Consider the following 20950-nt stretch of genomic DNA (forward strand, 5'->3'; position numbering starts at 1 on the left):
AACAAATCAGGAGGTTTCTTATTTCCTGATCTTAGTACCTACCACACAGCCATGATAGTCAAAGCAGCCTGGTACTGGCACACCAATAGATATACACATCATGGAATATAATTGAGAACCGAAGTAAATCCAGACAGTTGATCTTTGGCAAAGGGCCAGAACACTTGAAATAGGGAGGAGATAGTCTCTTTAACAAATGGTGCCGGCAAAACTGGATATCCATTTGCAGAAAAATGAAGTAACCAGACCAATATCTCATACCACATATAAAAATAAACTCAAGATGGATCAAAGATCTAAATATAAAACTTAGAATGATAAAGATCATTAATAAAGAAATAATGGTAAACTAAGGGGTCCTAAATATACTACAAAACATACGTGATAAATATACTACCAAACATAATGAAAACTCACAACCAGCAGAAGACAAAATAGATGACTCATGACAAACAAACCAACGAACACATGGAATGCCAGCAAGCTAATTCCTACTCAAAGCAACCCTACAGAGAGAACTTCCCCGGTGGGTTTCCAAGACTGTAAGTCTTTTCAGGAGTAGAAGCTCCGTCTTTCTCCAGCTGAGTAACTGGCAGTTTCAAACTTCTGACCTTGAGGTTAGCAGCCCAACTCAGAAACAATAAACTTAGACACTTATGTGCACCAAAAGACTTCAAAAAAAAAAGTGTGAAAACAGAACCCACAATCTGGAAGAGAGATGTTTGGCAATCACTCTTAGAACACAGGACCAATCTCCGAAAACTTAGCACCTCCATGAGAAAAAGACAATAGCCCATTCTAAGAATGGGCAGAAAGCATCACCAGGCACTTCATCAAAGAAGACTTTCATGCAGCCACCAAATGTGAAGAGGTGCTTACAGGCACTAGCCATTCAAGAGGTGCATCTCAAAACAACAACCAGGTAGCATCTGTCTCCAGCGTTAAAGCCAAGGTCAAACACAGAAAACCACAAATTCGGGCAAAGGTGTAGAGAGACTGGAACACTCACACACTGCAGGGGGTTTGTAAAATAGTGTAGCAGGATGGTGCCTCCTAAAAGAGCTGAGCCTGGAAATGCCATCTGACATAACCACAGGGTCCCAGTTCACTGTCCCTCAGACCGTTGGAGGGCCATACTATAGTTTAAAAAAAACTATGAACAGGATGTGCTCAAGTCCCCTGCACCCCACGCCAGGACCCTCTGCTGAGAAGACTCCTTGGACATCTCCCAAGTCCCCCCCCCCCACAGCCCTTCACAAAAGCCACCCCTCTTGAGTGGCGCCCCCATCCCATGTACCCCCACCTGCGTTCCGTTTGACCAGCACAGAGATATTAAATGTCCTCTAGTCACCGGGGGGGGGGGGGGGGGAAATCTCTGAACAAATTCCTATGCACACTGGACGAGTTGGCTGCTAAGCAGGACAGGCAGTGGCGGCAAAAACACCTGGCAGGATGGATAAATGTCCTCGGCGGGGCATGGGGCCCGCGGGCCGTAGTTTGAGGACGCCTGCCCTAGAGCAGTAAGAGCCATGACATAGATCGCTCTATGCACACTGTGTTCACTGCTCCACTGAAGCCTGGACACCATAGGTGACCTTGCTGGTGTTTGAAATACTAGTGACATGATTTCCAGCGTCACAACCACCTGCCGGCCACCACAGTATGACAAACTTACCGACCAGTAGCCCACAAGACCTCTTTACGGGTTCAGTGTGACTGACCCAAGCCATGCCATTTGTAGTTGCCTCATGAGCACGTGAGAGCTGGACAATGCGTAAGAGAGAGGACAGGAGAACTGGGCGTTTGATGATGGTGTTGGTAAGGGGTATTGAAAGTCAAGGGGCCTCCAGGCAAACAAACAACACTGTCTTGGGAGAAATACAGCCAGAATACTTCTTAGAAGTGTGAAAGAGGAGAGTTTGTCTCACATACTGGGGATATGTTATCGGGAGAGACTAGCCCCTGGAAAGGACATCATGCTTGGTAAAGTGGAATCCAGTCGTGGCAAAAAGGAAGACCGTCAGTGAGACAGACGGACATCTCGGCCTCAACAGTGGGCTCAAACGTAATATTGATTGTGAGGATGGTGCCGGCCTGGGCAATACATCCTGTGCTGGACACAGGGTCGCTGTGTTGGAACTGACTCAATGGCATGCAATAACAGCAACAACAACCACTGTGTATACATCACAGCCAAAACGACGATTAAAAAGACCAAAAATACGACAGCGAAAGATGGAAACAGCCAAAATGTGGATCAATGGATTAAAAAAACATGGGTACGTTCACCCAATGGAATACTATGCAGTCTATGAAACACCTCACCAAATGGATGAACCTGGAGAGCACTGTGCTGAGAAAGACTGGGAGATTACAAAAGGACAAAGAACACAGGAAACCACTCTTAGACAGAGTGCATAGCGGGTTTCCTCACTAAAAGAAATATGTGCCTAGACACGCGGTTATCAGGTCTGGCAGGGAAAGGGAGAGAGGGGAAAAAGAAAACAAAGATTGTCGTTGTTGCTAGGCATTATCTGTTGCTGGCGTATGGCGCAGTTCTGCGCTGCTATCCAGGGTCTCCGGCGACTATGGTTCAAAGCCAGCAGCACACAACAGCAGGGACACACAGGCCTTCCCTCATTTAGCCCTCGGTTGTGTTCCCCTTTAAAGAATGTTGCTCTTCCCTAGAGAGCCAAAGCCCCAGTGCCTCGGTCACAGAGTCTGTTCTGACTCACAACAACTCTCTACCTGCTGGTACATCTTGACTAGAGCAGACAACCTCATTTATCTCCTGCGGAGTGGCCGGTGGATTTGAACTTCTAATCTTGTGGACCGCAGTCCAATGCTTATCTGACAAGGCCACCAAGGCGTCTTTCCCGTTCCAGGAAGACCGATACTGTATAAACATTTCCAAACAGCCAGCCAAACTCTCCCAGCCTCTTCTGTGCAAGGAAATGGGTGGCAGGAGCCTGGGCCCCACTCAGAGTACACACACGTCTTCCTTGGAAATGCTCGTTGTGTTTTCTCACCTTCTGCTTGGTCATGTCTAGGAGACCCACGGAGTATCTGTCACAGTTGAGGAAAGCGCGGACTGTGTACAGGGCTTTGTGAAATTGTCGCTCGATGTCTGTAAGCTCTTCAAAAACCTTGCTCCCGGACCACAGCAATATCTGAAGAAATTTTAAAAAGGAAACGAAAAAGTTGTTGAAACACACCAAGCCAGTTAGCTAGAGATTACTAACAATAATGTCATAATGTTCTCTAGCGTTTATCTCATTTAATTCTCACAGTAACCCAGGGAGATAGGATAATGGTTCCTTTTTTAATATATATACACAAGTATTTCTTTTTCTTAATTAAATTCATTTATTGGGGGTTCTTACAGCTCTTGTCACAATCCATACACTCACCAATTGTGTCCAGCACATTTGTACATATGTTGAATGATTCCCATCTTATAGACAGAGTAACGGAGGTTCTGAGAGGCAAAGTGATTTCCTTATATCGGGTTCAATTCTTTTCTTTCCTTTTTTATATTGTGGATCACTTATAAAATAATAATATCAATGTAAACTACATGCCAATAAAACTGTTGGGAGAAAATTCTGAATACATTTATTATAATTACTGAATAATAATAATATCAGATATTGATCACAAATGCCTCCATACAGTATCTCACTTAGTCTTGACTATAATTTTTGAGGATGGCACCATAATCACAATTCATTTTCAAATGGAAAGACTGAACACTTGAAACCTGAAGGGGGCGAAGTGACCTGGCCAGAGCTGAAAAATGGATGAGCAAGGATGCAAACCGAAGACTTTCTGACTTGGAAATGTTTGTGCACTTGCTCCCTCTGGGATACAGCTTTGTAAACATCCACGACTTCCTAGCACTAGGGATGCTGGGTAGCAGTTGTCTCGTAGTTTCCTGTCTCTCCAGCTCTGACCACGTCAGTGCTTCAGTAAAAAGACAGGTCTCGTCCATTCCCTTACCTGGCCACGGCGAGTCTCACAGTTGTGCAGATAACTCAAGTGGAACACCTTCATGATCAAGTTTGCAAAATTGAGATACTTCAAGAGAATCTGAAAATCAAGTAGCATGAGAGGAAGTAGATGAGAAGAAATTCTTCTAGCTCCTTCTACCCGCAGGTGCTGTCTAAATGTTTTAAAAGCTTCATCCGTAGCAATTCGGACAGAGGTGTCACAGACTGCGGAAGCGCACAATGTTGAATTCTAAGGATGTGAAACTTACAAAATATAGAATGTTGCTGTTGGTAAAATCAAAACCAAACTCATTGCCCTCCAGTGGACGACTCGGAGCCGCTCTGCAGCACAGGCTAGAAAGGCCCTGTGAATTTCCAAGACTATGACTCATTATGGAGTACGCCTTTTGGCTTGTGGCCCAATGCATAACTGCTACGCCATCCGGGCCCCTGATGATGCTGACAGGGATGTATTCATTTTAAAAATAGCTGCAATGGACTGTTTGCAGGTCCTGTGGTGAGTGGTAGAAGCCCCGGTGGCACAGGGGGAAAGCATTCAGCTGCTAACTAAAAGCTCAGCAGTTTGGACCCACCAGTCATCTCAGGAGAAAGATGGGCCTGTCCGCCTCCGGGAAAGAGTTACAGGCTCGGAGCCCCCGGGAGCTGGTCAGCCCGCTCCAGCCGACAGGGCCGCTGGCAGTGGCAGTGAGCGCTTGGTGAGTGGTGCGTAATTTACAGGCGTGCTAGTGGCGCAGTGAGTCCAGCAGGGGTTGGTCGAAGTGATTTTTGCACACCATTTCTCTGAGTGTCTCAAGTGCCCTGTGAAGTGGGTGCAATGATCACCCCAACGTTTCACTAAGGAAACCGCTGGAGAGAAGTTGAGAACTTGACTAACTGAGCAGCGAGCTATTGGCGGTGCTGGAACCGATCACCCTGCCCTTAGTGCATTTAGCTATTATTCTGCTCTGCCTCCTTTGGAGAGCCCATCCTGCCTTTCAAATGGAGACACGGCGTCCAGTCCAAATAACAAGGTCTGGGAGCCTTCAGGAGCTATGGGGCCAGCATGCGTTCCCCAGTGGTTTCCACGGCGTCCTTACCTCTTCGTCTCTCTGGGTGAAGTGGGGCCCATCCACTTTGTTCACAGCCATGAGGATGGCCACCACGTCCTTCCCGTTCATGATGGGGGAGGCCAAGATGTGCTTCGTCTGGTACTCCATGATGGTGTCCACGAAGTCACAGAAATGCTGGTCCTGCGGGAAGGCAGAGATAAGCACGGGCAAGCTGATGAGGGACAAAAACAATGAAAGGTCCCAGAGCCCTGAGACCCATCCACAGAGGTGGGGGCAGAAAGGAAGGTGGGGAGGAAGGCTCTCAATTCTCTAGGGCAGTGGTTCTCACCCTTTTAATGCCGCGACCTTTAATACAGCTCCTGGAGGGGGGTGGCCTCCAACCATAACATTATTTTTATTGCTACTTCATAACTGTCATTTTGCTACTGTTATGAATCATATATGCAGGATGTGTTGTCATTATTACAAATTGAACATAATTGAAGCACAGTGATTAATCACAAAACAATATGTAATTATATATTGTGAAATATTTGTCATTAAAAATAAATGAAGTTTTGTCTCGAAGCATGGTGTATCAGCATCCAGATTAAGTTCCCATGATGATTTTACAGTACATGATTTTACATTTACCCAGTAATTATAATTCATGACGGTCGTTTTACCTCTAATACTGCTGCTTTTAACACAGTGGCTGCTTTCAACACAACAGCTGCTTTCTACAAAGTAGTTGTTCTCTACACAGTAGCTGCTCTCTACACGTGTGACTGGTCTGCATAAGTAGAGAGCACATTATGGCACCAACCCTGTCTGTATGGGGTGTATGTGATGGGGTTGACGCAATGATGTCATCACGCCCGGTACTCATATGTGGGCGTATCTGCATGTGGGTGGAGCCGTCTGGAGACAGATAGAGGAGCAGTGTCTCAGTTCCTAAGACCATCGGAAATATGTGTTTTCCGAGATGGTCTTAGGCTACCCCTGTGAAAGGGTCGTTCAACCCCAAGCCCACAGGTTGAGAACCGCTGATCTAGGTGATGACGAAGCGAAAACATTTTCATCTGCTCTCCTTCAGCAGGCCACTTCGAAGATGCCTTCTCAAAGGGCTCATCCCCCCATAAACATTCCTGCATCGCGGAGGAGGGAGGGCGGCCAGAGATGATTCCTGCGCTGGGAGACCCACGAATCCAGTAGAAGTTGTGAGGCAGACCAAAAACCATTTGTGGACGCGGGCTGAGGGTGGGATTGTGGGTTGAGTAAGACTGACTTTGCCTGGAGAAGAAGCTACCGAAGAAAAAGAAGTCTTTCCTGACCTGGAGACAATGAAGCCCAAACTAGAAATCTGAGCGAGCTAAGGAGGAATCTTCACAATCTGGACCTACACCATTTCATTTTATTCCCCCCTCTGTCTAACACATGAGATAGATACCTCTTTACAGGAGAAACCCAAATCCAAGGAGCTTCACGTTCCTGTCTAAGACAGGAATTCCTGTCTAAGACAGGCCGCTTTGCTGCCTCTCAAGGAAGACTGGAGAAGGCTAGACCTGGGTCCAGACTGCTACACAAAGAGATTTGATCCTTAGTGTTTCATACAATCTAATTACAGCACCAGGGGCCCTGGTGGCACAGTGCTTATGTGTTGGGCTGCAATCCTCAAGGTCAGCAGTTCAAAACCACCAGCTGCTTCTCGGGAGAAAGATGAGGCTGCCTACTCCTGGAAAGAGCTGTAGTCTCAGAAGCTCACAGGGGCTGTTCTACTCTGTCCTATAGGGTCGCTATGAGTTGGCACTGACTCCGTGGCAGTGAGTTTTGTTAGTGAGTTACAGTACCCCGCAGTGGATGAAGAAACATGCCCTGTGCTAAGTGCTGAGGATCCTGGGGTGACAAAGACCCAGGCCTGCTCCCAGATGGATCAGTCATTGTAGTGCATGCAGTCAGCACGTGGCACTAGGCTGCAGGAGAGCACACACCTCCACTCCAACTCGCAAAGCAGGCTGGGGGCCAGGCCGGCTGCCACACAGTTCCTATGGCTAGAATGAAGAAACAGAGCTGAAGTGTCTTCATTTCAGAAGAACCCACCTCTCTGTAGCACTCTGTGAGGTTTCTCAATGGTCAACATTGCTTGGGACACGAGCCAGTCCAGACATGCGCAGTTCCCACTGTTGTGAGTCTGGAAATTTATTCCACAGAGCTGGCTCGCAGGCCCTTTCTAGAAGTGAGTCAGCAGGAATCCAGGGTGGGATACTCTACTGGTCTTCTGTTGCCCTGAGATTGGATAAACAGGCCCCAGCTCGCTGTCAGAGGCTTTAAAGCGGGTGAAGGGTAAAGGAATTAGGAGATGCCTGCAGTGCTTGAATTAGCGATCGAGGATTAAGCTAAATCACTAAGGAGGCATTAGCCAGAGGGGTTTCTATGTCATTCTCAAGGATGTGTACTGAGGAGTCCCGGGTGGGGCACTCTCAGATCCATTTCATAAAAGCAGATCAGTTGCGCAACATTCACCTTCATCAAGAGCAAACAGGCCTCACCCTAGGCTGCTCCTAACAGTCACAAGGAGCCTCTTTCTCACCCAGCCTTGGAACATGCCCTCTCCTGCCCTCCAGCTACCAGCGGAATGGGACAGCATCGTCCCGCCTCAGTTTTCAGCACGACTGGTAAACACATGCAAACCCCACGCCACAGAACCTCGGATTCTTAGAGGCAGAAGGGGTTTGGGACGCCACTGAGCTCAACTGGTTTATTTTGAAGCCTGGGGACCTGAGCTGCAGCTAGAGGACGTCCAACATCATTCATTCACTCAGTCAGCATCCCCAGGGTGTCTTCTGCAGTCTGGGAACCTCTCTAGACCCTGGACTCCGCAGGGAACAGAGAGGTGACCAGCTTTGCCCTGCTAAAGCCACATTCTAATGGACAGACAACCAACACCAAAAACCAAATGCTGCTGCCCTCGCTGACGCACAGTGACCGCAGCGGACAGGGGAGAACTGTCCCTGGGGGTTTCTGAGTAGAAAGTCCTGTCTTCACCCTGGGAGCAGCTGGTGGTTTCAAGCTGTGGACCTTGTGGCTACCAGTCCAGGGAGCAAGCATCATGTCACCAGAGCTCCTCAAATCACAGAGCTTACATCTCTCAGTGTGCAGTGCTTTGACGGCAACCATACAGTGATGCTATCAGAAGGGATGCAGGGAAGGTGGGCAAGGCCCTTTTAGAATGGTACTGTGGTCAGGGAGCTTCCCTGCAGAGGGCCTCTGAGCTGATTGCTGAAGCATGAGGAGGAGCCAGGAGTGGCCGGAGACCCCACTGGGTGAGGAATACACCCCACTGGGGCCAAAGACTAGGAGATGGGAATGGGCTTCTCAGCTGTGAGGAACAGGAAGACCAGAGTCTCCTTCCTTCAGCGGAAGGAGAGTGGGTGAGCGGGAGTGCGGAGCACAAGCCAGACAAGAGGCAGGAACCAGAGCAAGCAGGGTCTTGGAGGCGATGGGGAATTGAGATTTTATTCCAACTTCAATGCCCCACAACTTCCCATGCCTGGATTTCCCAATTCTCCTTTCAAGCATCCACTGTACCAAGTTCCATTGTAACCCCATTATAAAATGTACTCATTATTGAATATTTATGATATACTAGACCTAGTGCTGGACACTTACCTATATCATCTCCTTAACTCTCATATATGCCTTGCCACCTGGAACTGTCAACTTCCTGGTTCATAGATAGCTCACTGCTGGCACAGTCACTCTATTTTTTCATTCACTCATCGATTGATTGGCTGAGTCATTCATTCATTCATTCATTCATTCATATTTCTTCAATACGGACTCTGCCACGCACTGGAATTGCTGAGACCAATCAGATGAGCTTGCCTCCACTGGGCTCCCAGCATAACAGAGGCACCGTGTAAGGCACAGATCCACATTTCAAACAATCACGTGAGGACTCAGGGTACTCTGGGGTCCCAAGGCAGGAGGGACTAGGAAATAGCTCAAGGACCACCAATACATTGTGAGTAGTTGAACAAAACCTGCATGGGTCTCAGTTTCCCCTTGAGTAATCTCTGTGTTGGACCATGTCCGCCTTGAGATATTTTTTGGCCTAGCATGCTGGGTCCCAGGCCTCATAGAAAAGAGCGAAACACGGAGGCAGCGCCTCTGGCAATGACGGTCTGCTCAGGTTCAGTCTTCAGAAACAGGACCCGCTGAGGAAGGTCCCTCATTGATGCCCTCCCTCAGGAAACTAATGACAGGAGGACACTCTGTCCTCGGCCCTGTGGCACTCTGCTGCTAGGAGAAAGGGTGTGGAAGGAATGCACCAGCAAGTAGCTATCAACCGGAAAGAAGGGGTGCCAGGGTTAGGACATAAAAAACATGGGATGTTCAGTGAGCTTTGAGTTTCAGGTAAACAAAGGAACCATTTCTAAATATTAAGTCTGTCCCCAATATGGCAAGGGACACACTGCTATGGTACGGAAGCATCACACTTTGCTTATCCGCAAGTCAACTTAACTGGGTGTTCTGGATTTCACCTGGCCACCCTACTGGCAGGTTTCCCAAAGAGGTCCCAATGTTGAGTAAGCATTTCCTAGGAGTTGGGCCCTGGAAAGCCTCTCTGTTCATGGTTTCACATTCTTAAATGCACCGATGGTAGCCTTTCTCGGATTTCTTTTTTAATTAAAATAATCATTTTATTGGGGGCTCGTACAATTCTTATTACTATTCATACATACATCCATTGTGTTAAGAACATATGTACATTTGTTGCCATCATCATTCTCAAAACATCTGCCTTCCACTTGAGCCCTTAATATCAGCTGCTCATTTTCCCCCTGACTACCCCCCACCTCATAAACCCTTCATCATTCATAAATTATTATTATTTTGTCATATGTTACACTGTCCGACGTCTCCCCCTGCCCTCTTCTCTGCTGTCCATCCCCCAGGGAGGAGGCTATACGTAGATTCTTGCAATCATTTCCCCCTTTCTATCCCACATTCCCTCTACCTTCCAGGCATTGCCACTCTCACCACTGGTCCTGGAGGAGTCATCTGTCCTGGATTCCCTGTGTTTCCAGTTGCTATCTGTACCTATGTACATCCTCTAGTCTAGCCAGATTTGTAAGGTAGAATTGGGATCATGATAGTGGGGGGGGGGAAGTATTTAAGAACTAGAGGAAAGTTATATGTTTCATCGTTGCTACCCTGCACCCTGACTGGCTCATCTCCTCCCCACAACCCTTCAGTAAGGGGGTATCCAGTTGGCTGCTGATGGGCTTTGAGTCTCCAGTCTGCACTCACCCATTACCAATGGGCTTTGAGTCTCCTCAGATTTATTTTTGAAAGTGCCGGAGGCTGTGAACATGGTATGCATACCAGTCAGGGCCAGGCTGCATACCTTCCTCCTGCAGTAACCATCCCCGGTCGCAGATGGGTGCACAAGTGCATCCTGCCCAGCATCCTGAGTGAACAAAGTTTCTCCCAAGGAATCAGGAGAGAAGCAGACACATGCCGTTGCCAAGGACACGAGGCTGGCTGCCCCGATGGACTCAGGCCCGAGAGCCCCAGGCTGCACTTGCAAAATGAACATTGAGGGGTGGTTGGACCGGAAACAGCAGACCGGCCCCGGGCTCGAGGACTCAGAAAACTCTCAGGCCTAGATCTGTGGCAATCAGATGTTCTCCCTGACTTCTCATTGCCTTACCACCAGGGTCCCCAAGGCCTCCGCCCTTCCTTCTGTTGTGTGTTTCCCCGTGAAGAACAGAATCAACAGAGAGAGCTGCAGGAAGACAAGCTGGCCCTGCTCCGAGTCCCACACCGCTCTGGTACAGCGTCCGTCACAGAGAACACGGAATGGCAGTGATCACCACAGGGAATAGGAGCAGCCACCAGCAGTCATCAGGCAATGTCAGGAACGGTGCTCCAGGAGAAACCACTCTCTCGCTTAATCCTTACAACAAGACTGGGAGTTGGATGTGGTCACCCCGTTTCACAAACGACGAAGGAATCCCCGGCCCGCTGACTAGCCTGACAAGGCTGTATTCTTAAAAAGGACCAGCGTCATGCGAGCCAAGCTGCGCACCCAGACCTGTCTCCCAAAGGCGTGCTTCTGCAACGCCTCATCTGATGCTGCGGGACCCCCGTGCCAGTGGCGCTGCTGGGTCCAACCCACGACTGGCTCCGTGACAGAAAAGACCTGAGAACTGCCTCCCATAAAGATTTCAGCCTGGGCGAGCCTATGGGGCTGCCCTGCGCGGTCCCTGGGAGGCAGAATCCACCGGGCAGCACGCAGCAGCGATCCAGGCAAGGCGTTGTGGTGGTGACGTAGGCAAGCCCTGGGCTGCTAACAGAAACGTGAGCAGGTTGAACTCCCAGCGGCTCTGTGAGATAAAGACCCGGTGACCTCTTCCAGGAAGATGACGGCCTGCAAAGCCCCACAGGGCTGATCTCCTCTGTCCCGTGGAGTCACTGTGTGTCAGCACGACTCCATGGTATCTGCTGTAAGGACAACAACAACTGTTCCAGGCCTTCGTGTTTTTCTACTTAAGGAGGAAGTGCAGAACCATGGAAGGATTACGGCCAAAGTGCCAGGACTCTTATCGGTCTTCCCCTTCCTATCTGTGTGACCCGGGCCACGCCCTTCCTGGGTTTCATTTTCATTATCTGTAAAACAGGAATAATGGCAGCGACTGTGTCCTAAGGGAAGCGAGGAGACCGCCCTTGCCGTCTGCAGTTAAAATCTAGCGGGAGTGGACTGGGGAAGAATCCTAATCCGTGAGGATGAGTCCGCAGCAAAGTCTTGGGAAGAAGGATGAACGGAGAGCGTGACTCCAGGAAAGACAGCCCAGTGTGTCTCAAACAGCATCTCTTCCCCCTGGGGCTGAGTCTGCTGCTTCTATTGCCTGGGAGCCTGGGACAAAAAGACCACCCACTGGAATGCCTGAGTCAGGGCGCCCATATGTGATGGGCAGACGCAGCCCCAACTCTCTGGAGACCTCGGGCAAGTTCCTTCATCTCTTCCTGCTTCCGGTCTCCTCATCCAGAAAGTGAGGCAGTTCATCAGAAAGCTCTCAGAAGCCTCCTCCCTGCTGTTTCCGCGAACCTACATCTGCAGGAAGGGGCAGAGGCAGCTCAGTGGTAGGATGTGCCCTTCCATATGCCAGCTGGAGGTTCAGTTCGTAACCAGTGCATCTCAAACACAGGCACCACCCGGAGCTCAGCAGGCACTGCATGTTGCTATGATGCTGCGCACATTTCAGCAGAGCTCCCAAACTAAGTCCAGGAAGAAAGGCCTGATAATCCATTTCTGGAAATCCATCGATGAGAAACGCTATGACCCACAATGATCTACCTCATTGCGCATAGGGTCGCTGAGAGTCAGGGGCTGGCTCAAAGACGGGGAGCAACAGTATGAAATAAGCAACAACCACTGCCCTAGGGGAAAAGAAACCTTAGTACTACCAAGTTGAGTCAAGATGCCTGGTGACCCTCCTTTAAGACAGAGTAGAACTACCCTTTGGGGTTCCAAGACCGTCACTTTTTATAGGTGTAGGCAGCCTCATCTTTCTCCCATACAGTGACTGGTGGTTTCGAACGGCTGACCATATGAGTAACCACTGTGCCACCAGAGCTCCTGGTGATATAATGGGTTATAAGTTAGGCTGTTAGTTGCAGGTCAGCAGTTCAAACCCACCAGCTGATCCATAGGAGAAAGATATGGCTTTCTTCTCCCACAAAGGTTTACAACCTCAGAAACTGACTCATAGTGACCCACTCTGTCCTGTGGGTCACTATGAGTCATCATCAACTCAGTGACAGGGAGAACTCAGTGACAGTGACTCATAGGAACCCTGTAGGACAGAGTAGAATTGTCCCTTTGCGTTTCCAAGGCTGTAATCTCTGCAGGAGTTGATAGTCTTATCTTACTCCTGCCGAGCATCTGGTAGGTTCCAACTACGGACCTTGTGGTTAGCAGCCCAAAGCATAGCCTAGTACTCCACAAGGGCTCCTTTCAAATACATAAGGTGGACAGAAAATCACAAACTATCTTGGCTGACCCCTGGAAATATCTGACCCAGCCTCCTTGTATGTCCATATGTGAAGGAGTCTGGGAGCCTGGGGCTCCCAAGGAAGGATACCTTCACGTTCGCAGGTCGGAGATGTGTTCCAGTGACATTCTCCTAAGTAAAAGTTATTCCCCAGGATGTCCCACCCCTCCCGTGATAATGCCAATTTTCAGGTACTACTTGCAAGCCCGTGGTTGCTGCAATATGGTGACAGTTAACGGCTTGAAGGCTGTTTGCCTGATGGTATCGGCCATCAAAAGCAGTCAGACCATCTAACCCTAAGTATGCCCCACTCCCTTCTAATAGCGATCCCAGATGGTTCTCTTGTAGAAGATCTCAGAGACACCTAAGGTCGCGCCAACTCAGGGATGACCAAAGTTAGGCTGCCATCTTGACTCTAGAGCCTACCCATCTTGTTATGTATTTGCCTTCCTGTCGGGTGTATGCCTCTGGTGCCTCCCCTTCCTACTGGGTGCATACCCCTAGCGCATCCCTCTCTGTTACATGTGACATGCATGCCTCTATTACAACTCTTCCTGTTATGTATGTAAACACATATTGTGGCCTCATTATGGGTCCAGTCTCATGTCCCTTTAATGTACCCGTCAATCACACAACTAGCCCCGTAGGATCCATCTGGATGAGGGGCTGGGTCTCACAGGTTTTTTTGGTGGGGGGAAACTGCATTTCTAAAGTCCAGTGAGGGGAAGTAGAGTGGCTAAAGTAACCAAAGAGAAAGCAGACCAGGAGGTGCCAAGGGAGGTGCCCTGCTGCCAATGGGAAGGCAGGCAGTGTGAACTCGGTCACTCCGCAGGAGAAACTGACAGTCTGCCTCCTCAGGACTACAGCCCTGGAAACCCTGTGTGGTGTCTGTCCTGTGGGGCTCCCCTGGGTTGAAACAGACTCAACAGCAATGAGTTACCAAAGAGATCCTTGTCAGGGCTGCCACCAACCTCCCACAGGGCTCTGAGCCGAGTGGTCAGGTGTCACGAATGAGAGCGGCAGCCATCCAATGCCTTCTGTTGAGAGGCATGAGGACAACCACGTCCTCTCTGAGGCACCTTCCAAAAATGCAGGACCGGAATCCAATCCCCTGCAAGCAAACACCAGTGGGTGCCCTCTGCAAGAGCAGGGGTGCAAGCAGCTAAGTGCTAGGCTACTCACCAGAAGGTTGATGATTTGAGTGCACCCAGAGCACCTTGGGAGAAAGATCCGGCAATCTATTTCTGAGAAATCAGCATTGAACACCCTCTGGAGGATCGTTCTACTCTGAGACATTGGGTTACCATGAGCCAGAATCAGTTCAATAGCTGCCAACACCCCCGCCACTGCTGCCATCCTGTAAAAAGGCCAGTTTCATGAAAAACAGAGACCGACTGTGGAACTGTTCTGGATGCGAAGACACTGAAGACATGGACCCGCGTGGGCGTGTTTGAGACGATTGGCCAAAACCAGATCTGAACTGTTTATTAGCTAGCAGGACTGCATCAGTGCCGTAGCATCCTGCCTGGAAAGGCAGAGGCTCAATGGACAAAAGGAAGACCCTCACGGAGATGGATTGGCACAATGGCAGCAACAGTGAACCTAAACGCCGGGATGCTTGTGAGGATGACCCGGGATGCTTGTGAGGATGACCCGGGATGCTTGTGAGGATGACCCGGGATGCTTGTGAGGATGACCCAGGAAGGTGGAGTGTTTCGTTCTGTTGTAGACGGAGTTCCTTTGAGTCAAAGCCAACTACACGCTGCCTAACAGCCACCACCGCCGTGTGCCGATGCCACAGTTCCCACATTGGCCCAAGGAGTCACGGCTCCTTGATGACAGCGAACAACAACGAGGGCAGGGAAGACTACGTAGAGCTTTAAAATGATAAATAAATAAAAGCACCCCATCATCATGAGCCCAGTCTTGGGGACCGCAGCTCCCCACCCTCATTGACCCCCCAGCACCACATAGACCTTCCTCTACAGATAAAGAAAATACCTCTGCAGTGTTGGGGACGTTGACGATCTTTTTGGACTGAGCCACGTGGCCCACCACACCCATGTCCAGAGGGAAGACAATCTCCGAGTCGGGTACCACCAGGCACTCCTCCAGGACTGCATCCTTGTGGACGTTGAAGAGTCTGGTGGCCAACTCCGGGATGCCGTTGCGAGTTCTGTACATGAACAGGCTCATGCGGTCTGCCTGTAGGAGGAAGCATAGCTTCTTCATGACATTGAAGACCGATTTCTCGGTCTGCAAATTCTCCTGGAAATCCCGCAGGAGGTCAAAGATGATCTCACTCTCTTCCACGCTGCTCAGGGAGTGATAAGTGCTGAAGTCCACAGCTGCCTCCTTGGCCCCAAGGAGGTCTGCAATGACCTTGCCCCGATAATGGAGGTTGTAATATTGTTTGGCAAAGCCAACATTGGAGTCCAGGAACTTCTCTACTTCTTCCTCTGTCACTTGCCCCATGACTGGGAATTCAACCGGCCACTTGCGTGGAGGGGCTGAGACGGGCCGTTCTGCGGTCTGTAGCCAGCCAAGTCAGAGCGCAGAGCACACCACTCCAGTCTGGACTTCGCAAGGTCTTTGTGAATCTCATGGAGATGGCCATAAAGAGAGGGAGTCAGCTTGGGGGATTAAATAATTAATATTGCCCAAGAACAAGGATTATGAGGATCAGTGTGCTCCAGATACTGCTGGGCCCCATCTGGGATCTGGGGAGAGTTCTCTTTTTTCACCTTGGTCTACCAGCAGTGGAGACGTAGGTGGGCTATCCCACCAAAACAGGCGAGGCATCCAAAAGTCTAACATTTAATATTCAGGAGATTTGTTTGTCTCCTCCTGGGAGTCAGAGATGTAAAAACTCCACGCCTGCATTCCTCCATGGTGGATGGCTGCAGCTGGGATGTGACTGTCTCTCTCTCTGCCATGTGGGGTCAGTTTGCACATTTATCAGATGACCTTCAAGCCTGCCCTAGGGAGCAAGATTTCCCAATCGCTGCTTTAATGTCTTTCCCAGCTTTAGAGTTCAACGATGCTCTAATTTTAGAATTCTAAGGACTCTCATAAGATAGCTCTTTTATAGTTTTTCTTTTATGAAAAAAGCAATATGTATCTACTGTTAGAAATATACACTAAAACAACATTTACAACCACCCCATGACCCTACGCCTCAGTTACCTAGCCACAAGTGGATTGCTCACCAAACACACCTAGTCTTTCACAGGTCGGCAGGTTAGAAGTCTGTGCTGGCCCCGGTGGAAAGTCCTTGTTATTTACAACACCTCCTTTCAGTTAGAGATTTCTCATGTGTCTTGGCATCAGTATCTCCTCTCTCTCTCTCTCTCTCTTTCTTTGCAATTTGAGTGAAAATTTATGGAACAAATTAGTTTCCCTTGGAACAACGTATACATTTGTGTGTGTGTGTGTGTGTGTGTGTGTGTGTGTGAGAGAGAGAGAGAGAGAGAGAGAGAGAGAGAGAGAGAGAGAGAGAGAGAGAGAGAGAACATATTAGTTGTAATTTTCTCAATGCAACAAATACTCCTGCTACTTCTTCCTTGGGGTTTCTGTTTCCTTTCGTCTTTTCCCCTGTCTCTTCCTGCCTTCTGAGTTTCACTTTGGGGAAATTTCTTCTTTCTTTTTTGGGCGGGGGAAGGCAAATGCTCCTCTTTTGGTCCCACATGGTTGGTTGTTCTGAGGATTACATTTCTCACTGGAATTATTGTTCACTTTATAAGCCTGTCTATTGTTTAGCTGAAAGTTAACCCGTAGGGTAGGGTTCAGGTTCAGGTTTGAAAGGTTTTTAAGGCTCATAGTCTTGGGGTTTGGTATCAATCTTCTTCTGGGTCTAGGAGATTCTCAGCACTGGGACCCTGGATCCAAAGGCTTCACTCCATTACTGTCTCTTTTTTCTTGGTGATAGTAAGTTTCACCTTCTCTGCTAGATTCCCTCTCCTTAGATCTCTCATAAGATCAGAGGTGACACCGTTCACACCCCATGGCGAGTCCTCTGACACTGGATTAGGAGTAGGACCTGAATGTGGCATCTCAATTAATCCCCTTACAACCAAATGGTCACTGGGGAATGATTACACCATTACATAACTGCTAAACAACTGGGAATCATGGCCCAGCCAAGATCACACATATTCTGGGGACACAATTGAATCCACGACACCCTAATACGAAGAGGTGACCACTAGTTAACATTTCCGTATCTATCCTTCTACAGATGCTTAAACCTGCTTCCTTGGAACCCTTCATCTTTCTCTCGGTTCTCTCAGGAGTGCTTCCTGGCTCCAGTCTAGGCTTTGGAGGATTAGTTGATCACAAGGCACATAATAGTATAGCTGATATTCACACCAGGGAATCTTGAAATACCACAATTGTCCTTAAAGCACCTCGCCAGCACAGTTGGAGGAGGTAACTTTAGTTTCCATGAATATGCCTGGTCGAATCTCTACAGGGTGAACATGGTGGAACGGATGATTACAGACTGTTGCTAGCACCTTGAACCCTGTCAAAGAACTTTGCTGGACAGTAGAATCCTACGTCTTTCCTGGAGCACTGCACCCAGTCAGCACTGCGGCAGTGTATGCCGCAGGTCTGACTTTCTCAAAACGACCCCACCACACTAGAGGTGAACCTAGCTCCCGCTTGTCCAAATGCTCTTCCCCAGTTCTCGGCATGCGGGTCCTTCACAGCCTCAGACTTCAGCTGACACCCGCCGCCCCGGGCGTCTTTTCCCACTAACCACCAATACCTCTCTTCCACCCCAGTTCCTGCCCATCGTGCCATCCTATCACTACAGACTTTCATTTATTTGGGTTTTGGTTTCCTTGTCCATTGTCTGCATAGGTAGGTGATAATTTTGTAGTATTTTAAGTAATGCTGTCATGAACATCTATAGATATCTTAGTGGAAATGCCTAGACACGAAATCCCAGAATTTGGCCCAAGTACTTCTTCTTCATTTCCCACAATTGTGCAGACACCAAGCTCTGGTGGCTTCTACTCTCTCTGGTTTCTGCGTCTTTGTTCTTGCCCTTTCCCCCTCCCGGCCTCTCCCATTCAGTCCCAGTGCCATTGCCTGTTTAGATTTCTTCTTTGCTGCCCCCACCAGAATCGTTTCCTAGTTGAAGGCACCAAATGACTGATTTCCCTCCATCGTGGCGGGAGTACGTACATGCCATGTCACTGTCAGGTGAGCGTTAGACTGCTAGCCAAAAGATCAGCGGTCCAAAGACACCAGGCACTCCAAGGGAGAAAGTTGAGACTATCTGATCCCATAAAGAGATGCAGCCTTGGAAATCGTATGTATCAGTGGTTCTCAACCTTCCTCATGCCACCACCCTTCCATATAGTTCCTCATGGTGTGGTGACTCCCGACCATAAAATTATGTTCATTGCTACTTCGTAACCGTAATTTTGCTAGTTATGAATCGTAATGTAAATATCTGATCTGCAGGGTATATTTTCATTGTTACAAATTGAACATAATTAAAGCATAGTGCTTAATCACAAAAACAATATGTAATTATATATTGTGGAATATTTATTTCTAATTACAAATAAATGAATTTTGTCTTGAAGCATGGTGTAGCACGGGTAACAGTCTTAATATAATAACAGTAAGCTACATTGCTACATTTTGTGACAGTATGCATAAAAAGCCAACACCAGAACATCAGAAATATGTTTTCTGATGGTCTTAGGTGACCCCCGTTAAAGGGTCATTCAACCCCCAAAGAGGTCGTGACCCACAGGTTGAGAACCGCTGCTCTATAGAGTTGCGATGATGTTGATCATGTTCATTGTTTTTTTTTATTTTATTTATTTTATTTTTTTTTCATGTTCATTGTTTTTTATTATCATTTCTCAAACGCAAGCTCTTTGAGGTTAGTAAGAAAATACTATTAATTTTTTTGATGGCCCATAAAGAGCCCACTTGGATGCTTGTCCTTCAGAATGCCAACCATTCTGTTAAGAATATAAGGATCTGTCTTGTAGGAAAATCCATGTTTACCCCCTTTTTCAATGTCAGAATTTTTTATCTGTCAGACTATGGAAGGTAAGCTGTTGAAAAACCTCGTTCTTAATTGTTAGAGAGGAGTAGTCGAGCTACTGTTTGTAGTGGATCATCTCCTAGCATGCCTCTTTTGCTTCAGATGTTAGTAGATGAATCCAGGAAATACAAGTTTAAAAGACAAGAAGCTTCTTAACTTTGGGGACGATGGGAGAAGGGATGGGCTTCTGGCAGGCTTGAGGAGATGGTTTCTGACTCATAATGGACCATAGGACAGAGTAGAATTGCCCTTTCCAGCTTCTGAGACTTTAAATCTTCGCAGGAGTAGACAGCCTCATCTTTCTTGCAAGGAGCAGCTGGTGGATTCAAACTGCCGATTTTGTGGTTAGCAACTGAAGAACCCACAATGAGGCTGCTTTCGCAAACTAGTTGACATTGAATTGATTCCAACTTCTAGAGGCCCATAGGACAGGGTGGAATTGCCCTGTGGGTTTCTGAGACTGTGACTCCTTCACAGAAGTAGAGAGCCTCGCCTTGCACAAGCCCTAAGGAGGCTGTTGCTACATTCCCAGAGGAATGAGGAACGGACTCAGGATGGAGGTGGAGAGAACAGAGAAGTGTGCGTGGGTAGAGAAATGAGTGCAGAGGATATGCCTGCTGACTGGGAGGGTGACCTGGGAAACAAGAAAGCTTGTGTGTTTGGGTCATTTGTGTGTCATGGGGCATGTAAGAAAGCCAGCACAGAATGGCTGCTTCAGGACACGCCATTGACCTTAAATGCTTATTGCATTCCTTGTGGTATGCCTTCCCCTCCTGGCCCCCAAACCCCAAGCCTCTGAAACCAGAGAAAGAAAGAGTTTCCCAGGCTCCCTCACTTGTACTTGGGACTCTCCTAACAGCTTTGCTGGTCTCCACCCTCCTGTCATATTTACCTTGGCTCAGTCTTTATTGCATTTGTTTTTGCCCTTGACCTAGAGTTGATATCAATTCCTACTATCCGGTTACCTGTTGATTTAGTGACTTTTTTAGTTATTTGGGTTTCTGGTTGCTTGGCTCATCTATGAAGGACTTTGTTTTACTCTGTGGGTCTTGAACTTGGGGGCCATGGGTGAGCCATGGAAACGTGTGTCCTTACGTGCAATTTGACCTTAGGTGCATTTTTCTGAAGCTCAGGTACTAAAAAGGATCTGTAACTCAAAAAAAAAAAAGTTAGGAATCTTTGAGTAATACTGAAAATTCAGGTGACGTCAAGTCCTAAACAGAAGAAAGGCATGAGACAGGAAGGTGCACCAGGGCTTTGGACCCAGATGTGACTCGCTGCAGAAATGGTGCAGGGGACACATCGGACTGCCTCTGGCTACACTGAGGAGCAGGGGACTTCACCTGCACACCAGCCCAAGGCCAAGTGCACACAGCTGAGGTCAGACATGCTTCCAGGCTCCTTCTTTCTTTACCCTTTTCTGATGCCAACCATTCCTTCCTAGACACTCGACTTTTCTCTCAGGTTTCATAAACCATTTCAGTGGTCTTGTGGACAACATGCACAATCATGGGAGCTTATTGGGGAAGCTCACAGGTTACCACAAACCAGGACCAGAAAATATTAAGGATACAGTCATTGGTCCACAGGAATACGTCTCTTTGGCCAGCACCCAGCCAAGTTTCTCTCACTAACTTTCAGCCTTTAAACAACACGGACACTTAGCCTCTGCCTCCATGGGCCAAGAAGCCTGCCTACTGCATCAATTCGCTGTGTCACAGGCTCAGGGGGGTAGCCTCTCTGCTCTGTCTCGATGTGATTCCGCAGCTCTGTCCCATGGTC

The 20950-nt window shown here is 48.3% G+C and overlaps 1 protein-coding gene across 2 annotated transcripts in view; it reads right to left on the minus strand.

The window, feature by feature from the left end:
* Positions 1–15573, minus strand: part of PDE6A (phosphodiesterase 6A) — an 89324-nt gene extending 73751 nt beyond the window's left edge. Inside the window, exons 1-4 of one of the 2 annotated variants that reach the window (XM_075543156.1) lie at positions 15100–15573; positions 5087–5239; positions 4000–4089; positions 3030–3170 (exon numbers count right to left, since the gene is read on the minus strand). In XM_075543156.1, the coding sequence (XP_075399271.1) occupies positions 3030–3170; positions 4000–4089; positions 5087–5239; positions 15100–15573 (858 nt within the window). The remainder of the gene's footprint in view (positions 1–3029; positions 3171–3999; positions 4090–5086; positions 5240–15099) is intronic. The other variant, XM_075543157.1, reaches the window with a different exon arrangement.
* Positions 15574–20950: the final 5377 nt, after the last annotated feature.

The sequence above is a fragment of the Tenrec ecaudatus genome, chromosome 2, assembly GCF_050624435.1.
Source record: "Tenrec ecaudatus isolate mTenEca1 chromosome 2, mTenEca1.hap1, whole genome shotgun sequence".
Taxonomy (NCBI): Eukaryota; Metazoa; Chordata; class Mammalia; order Afrosoricida; family Tenrecidae; genus Tenrec; species Tenrec ecaudatus.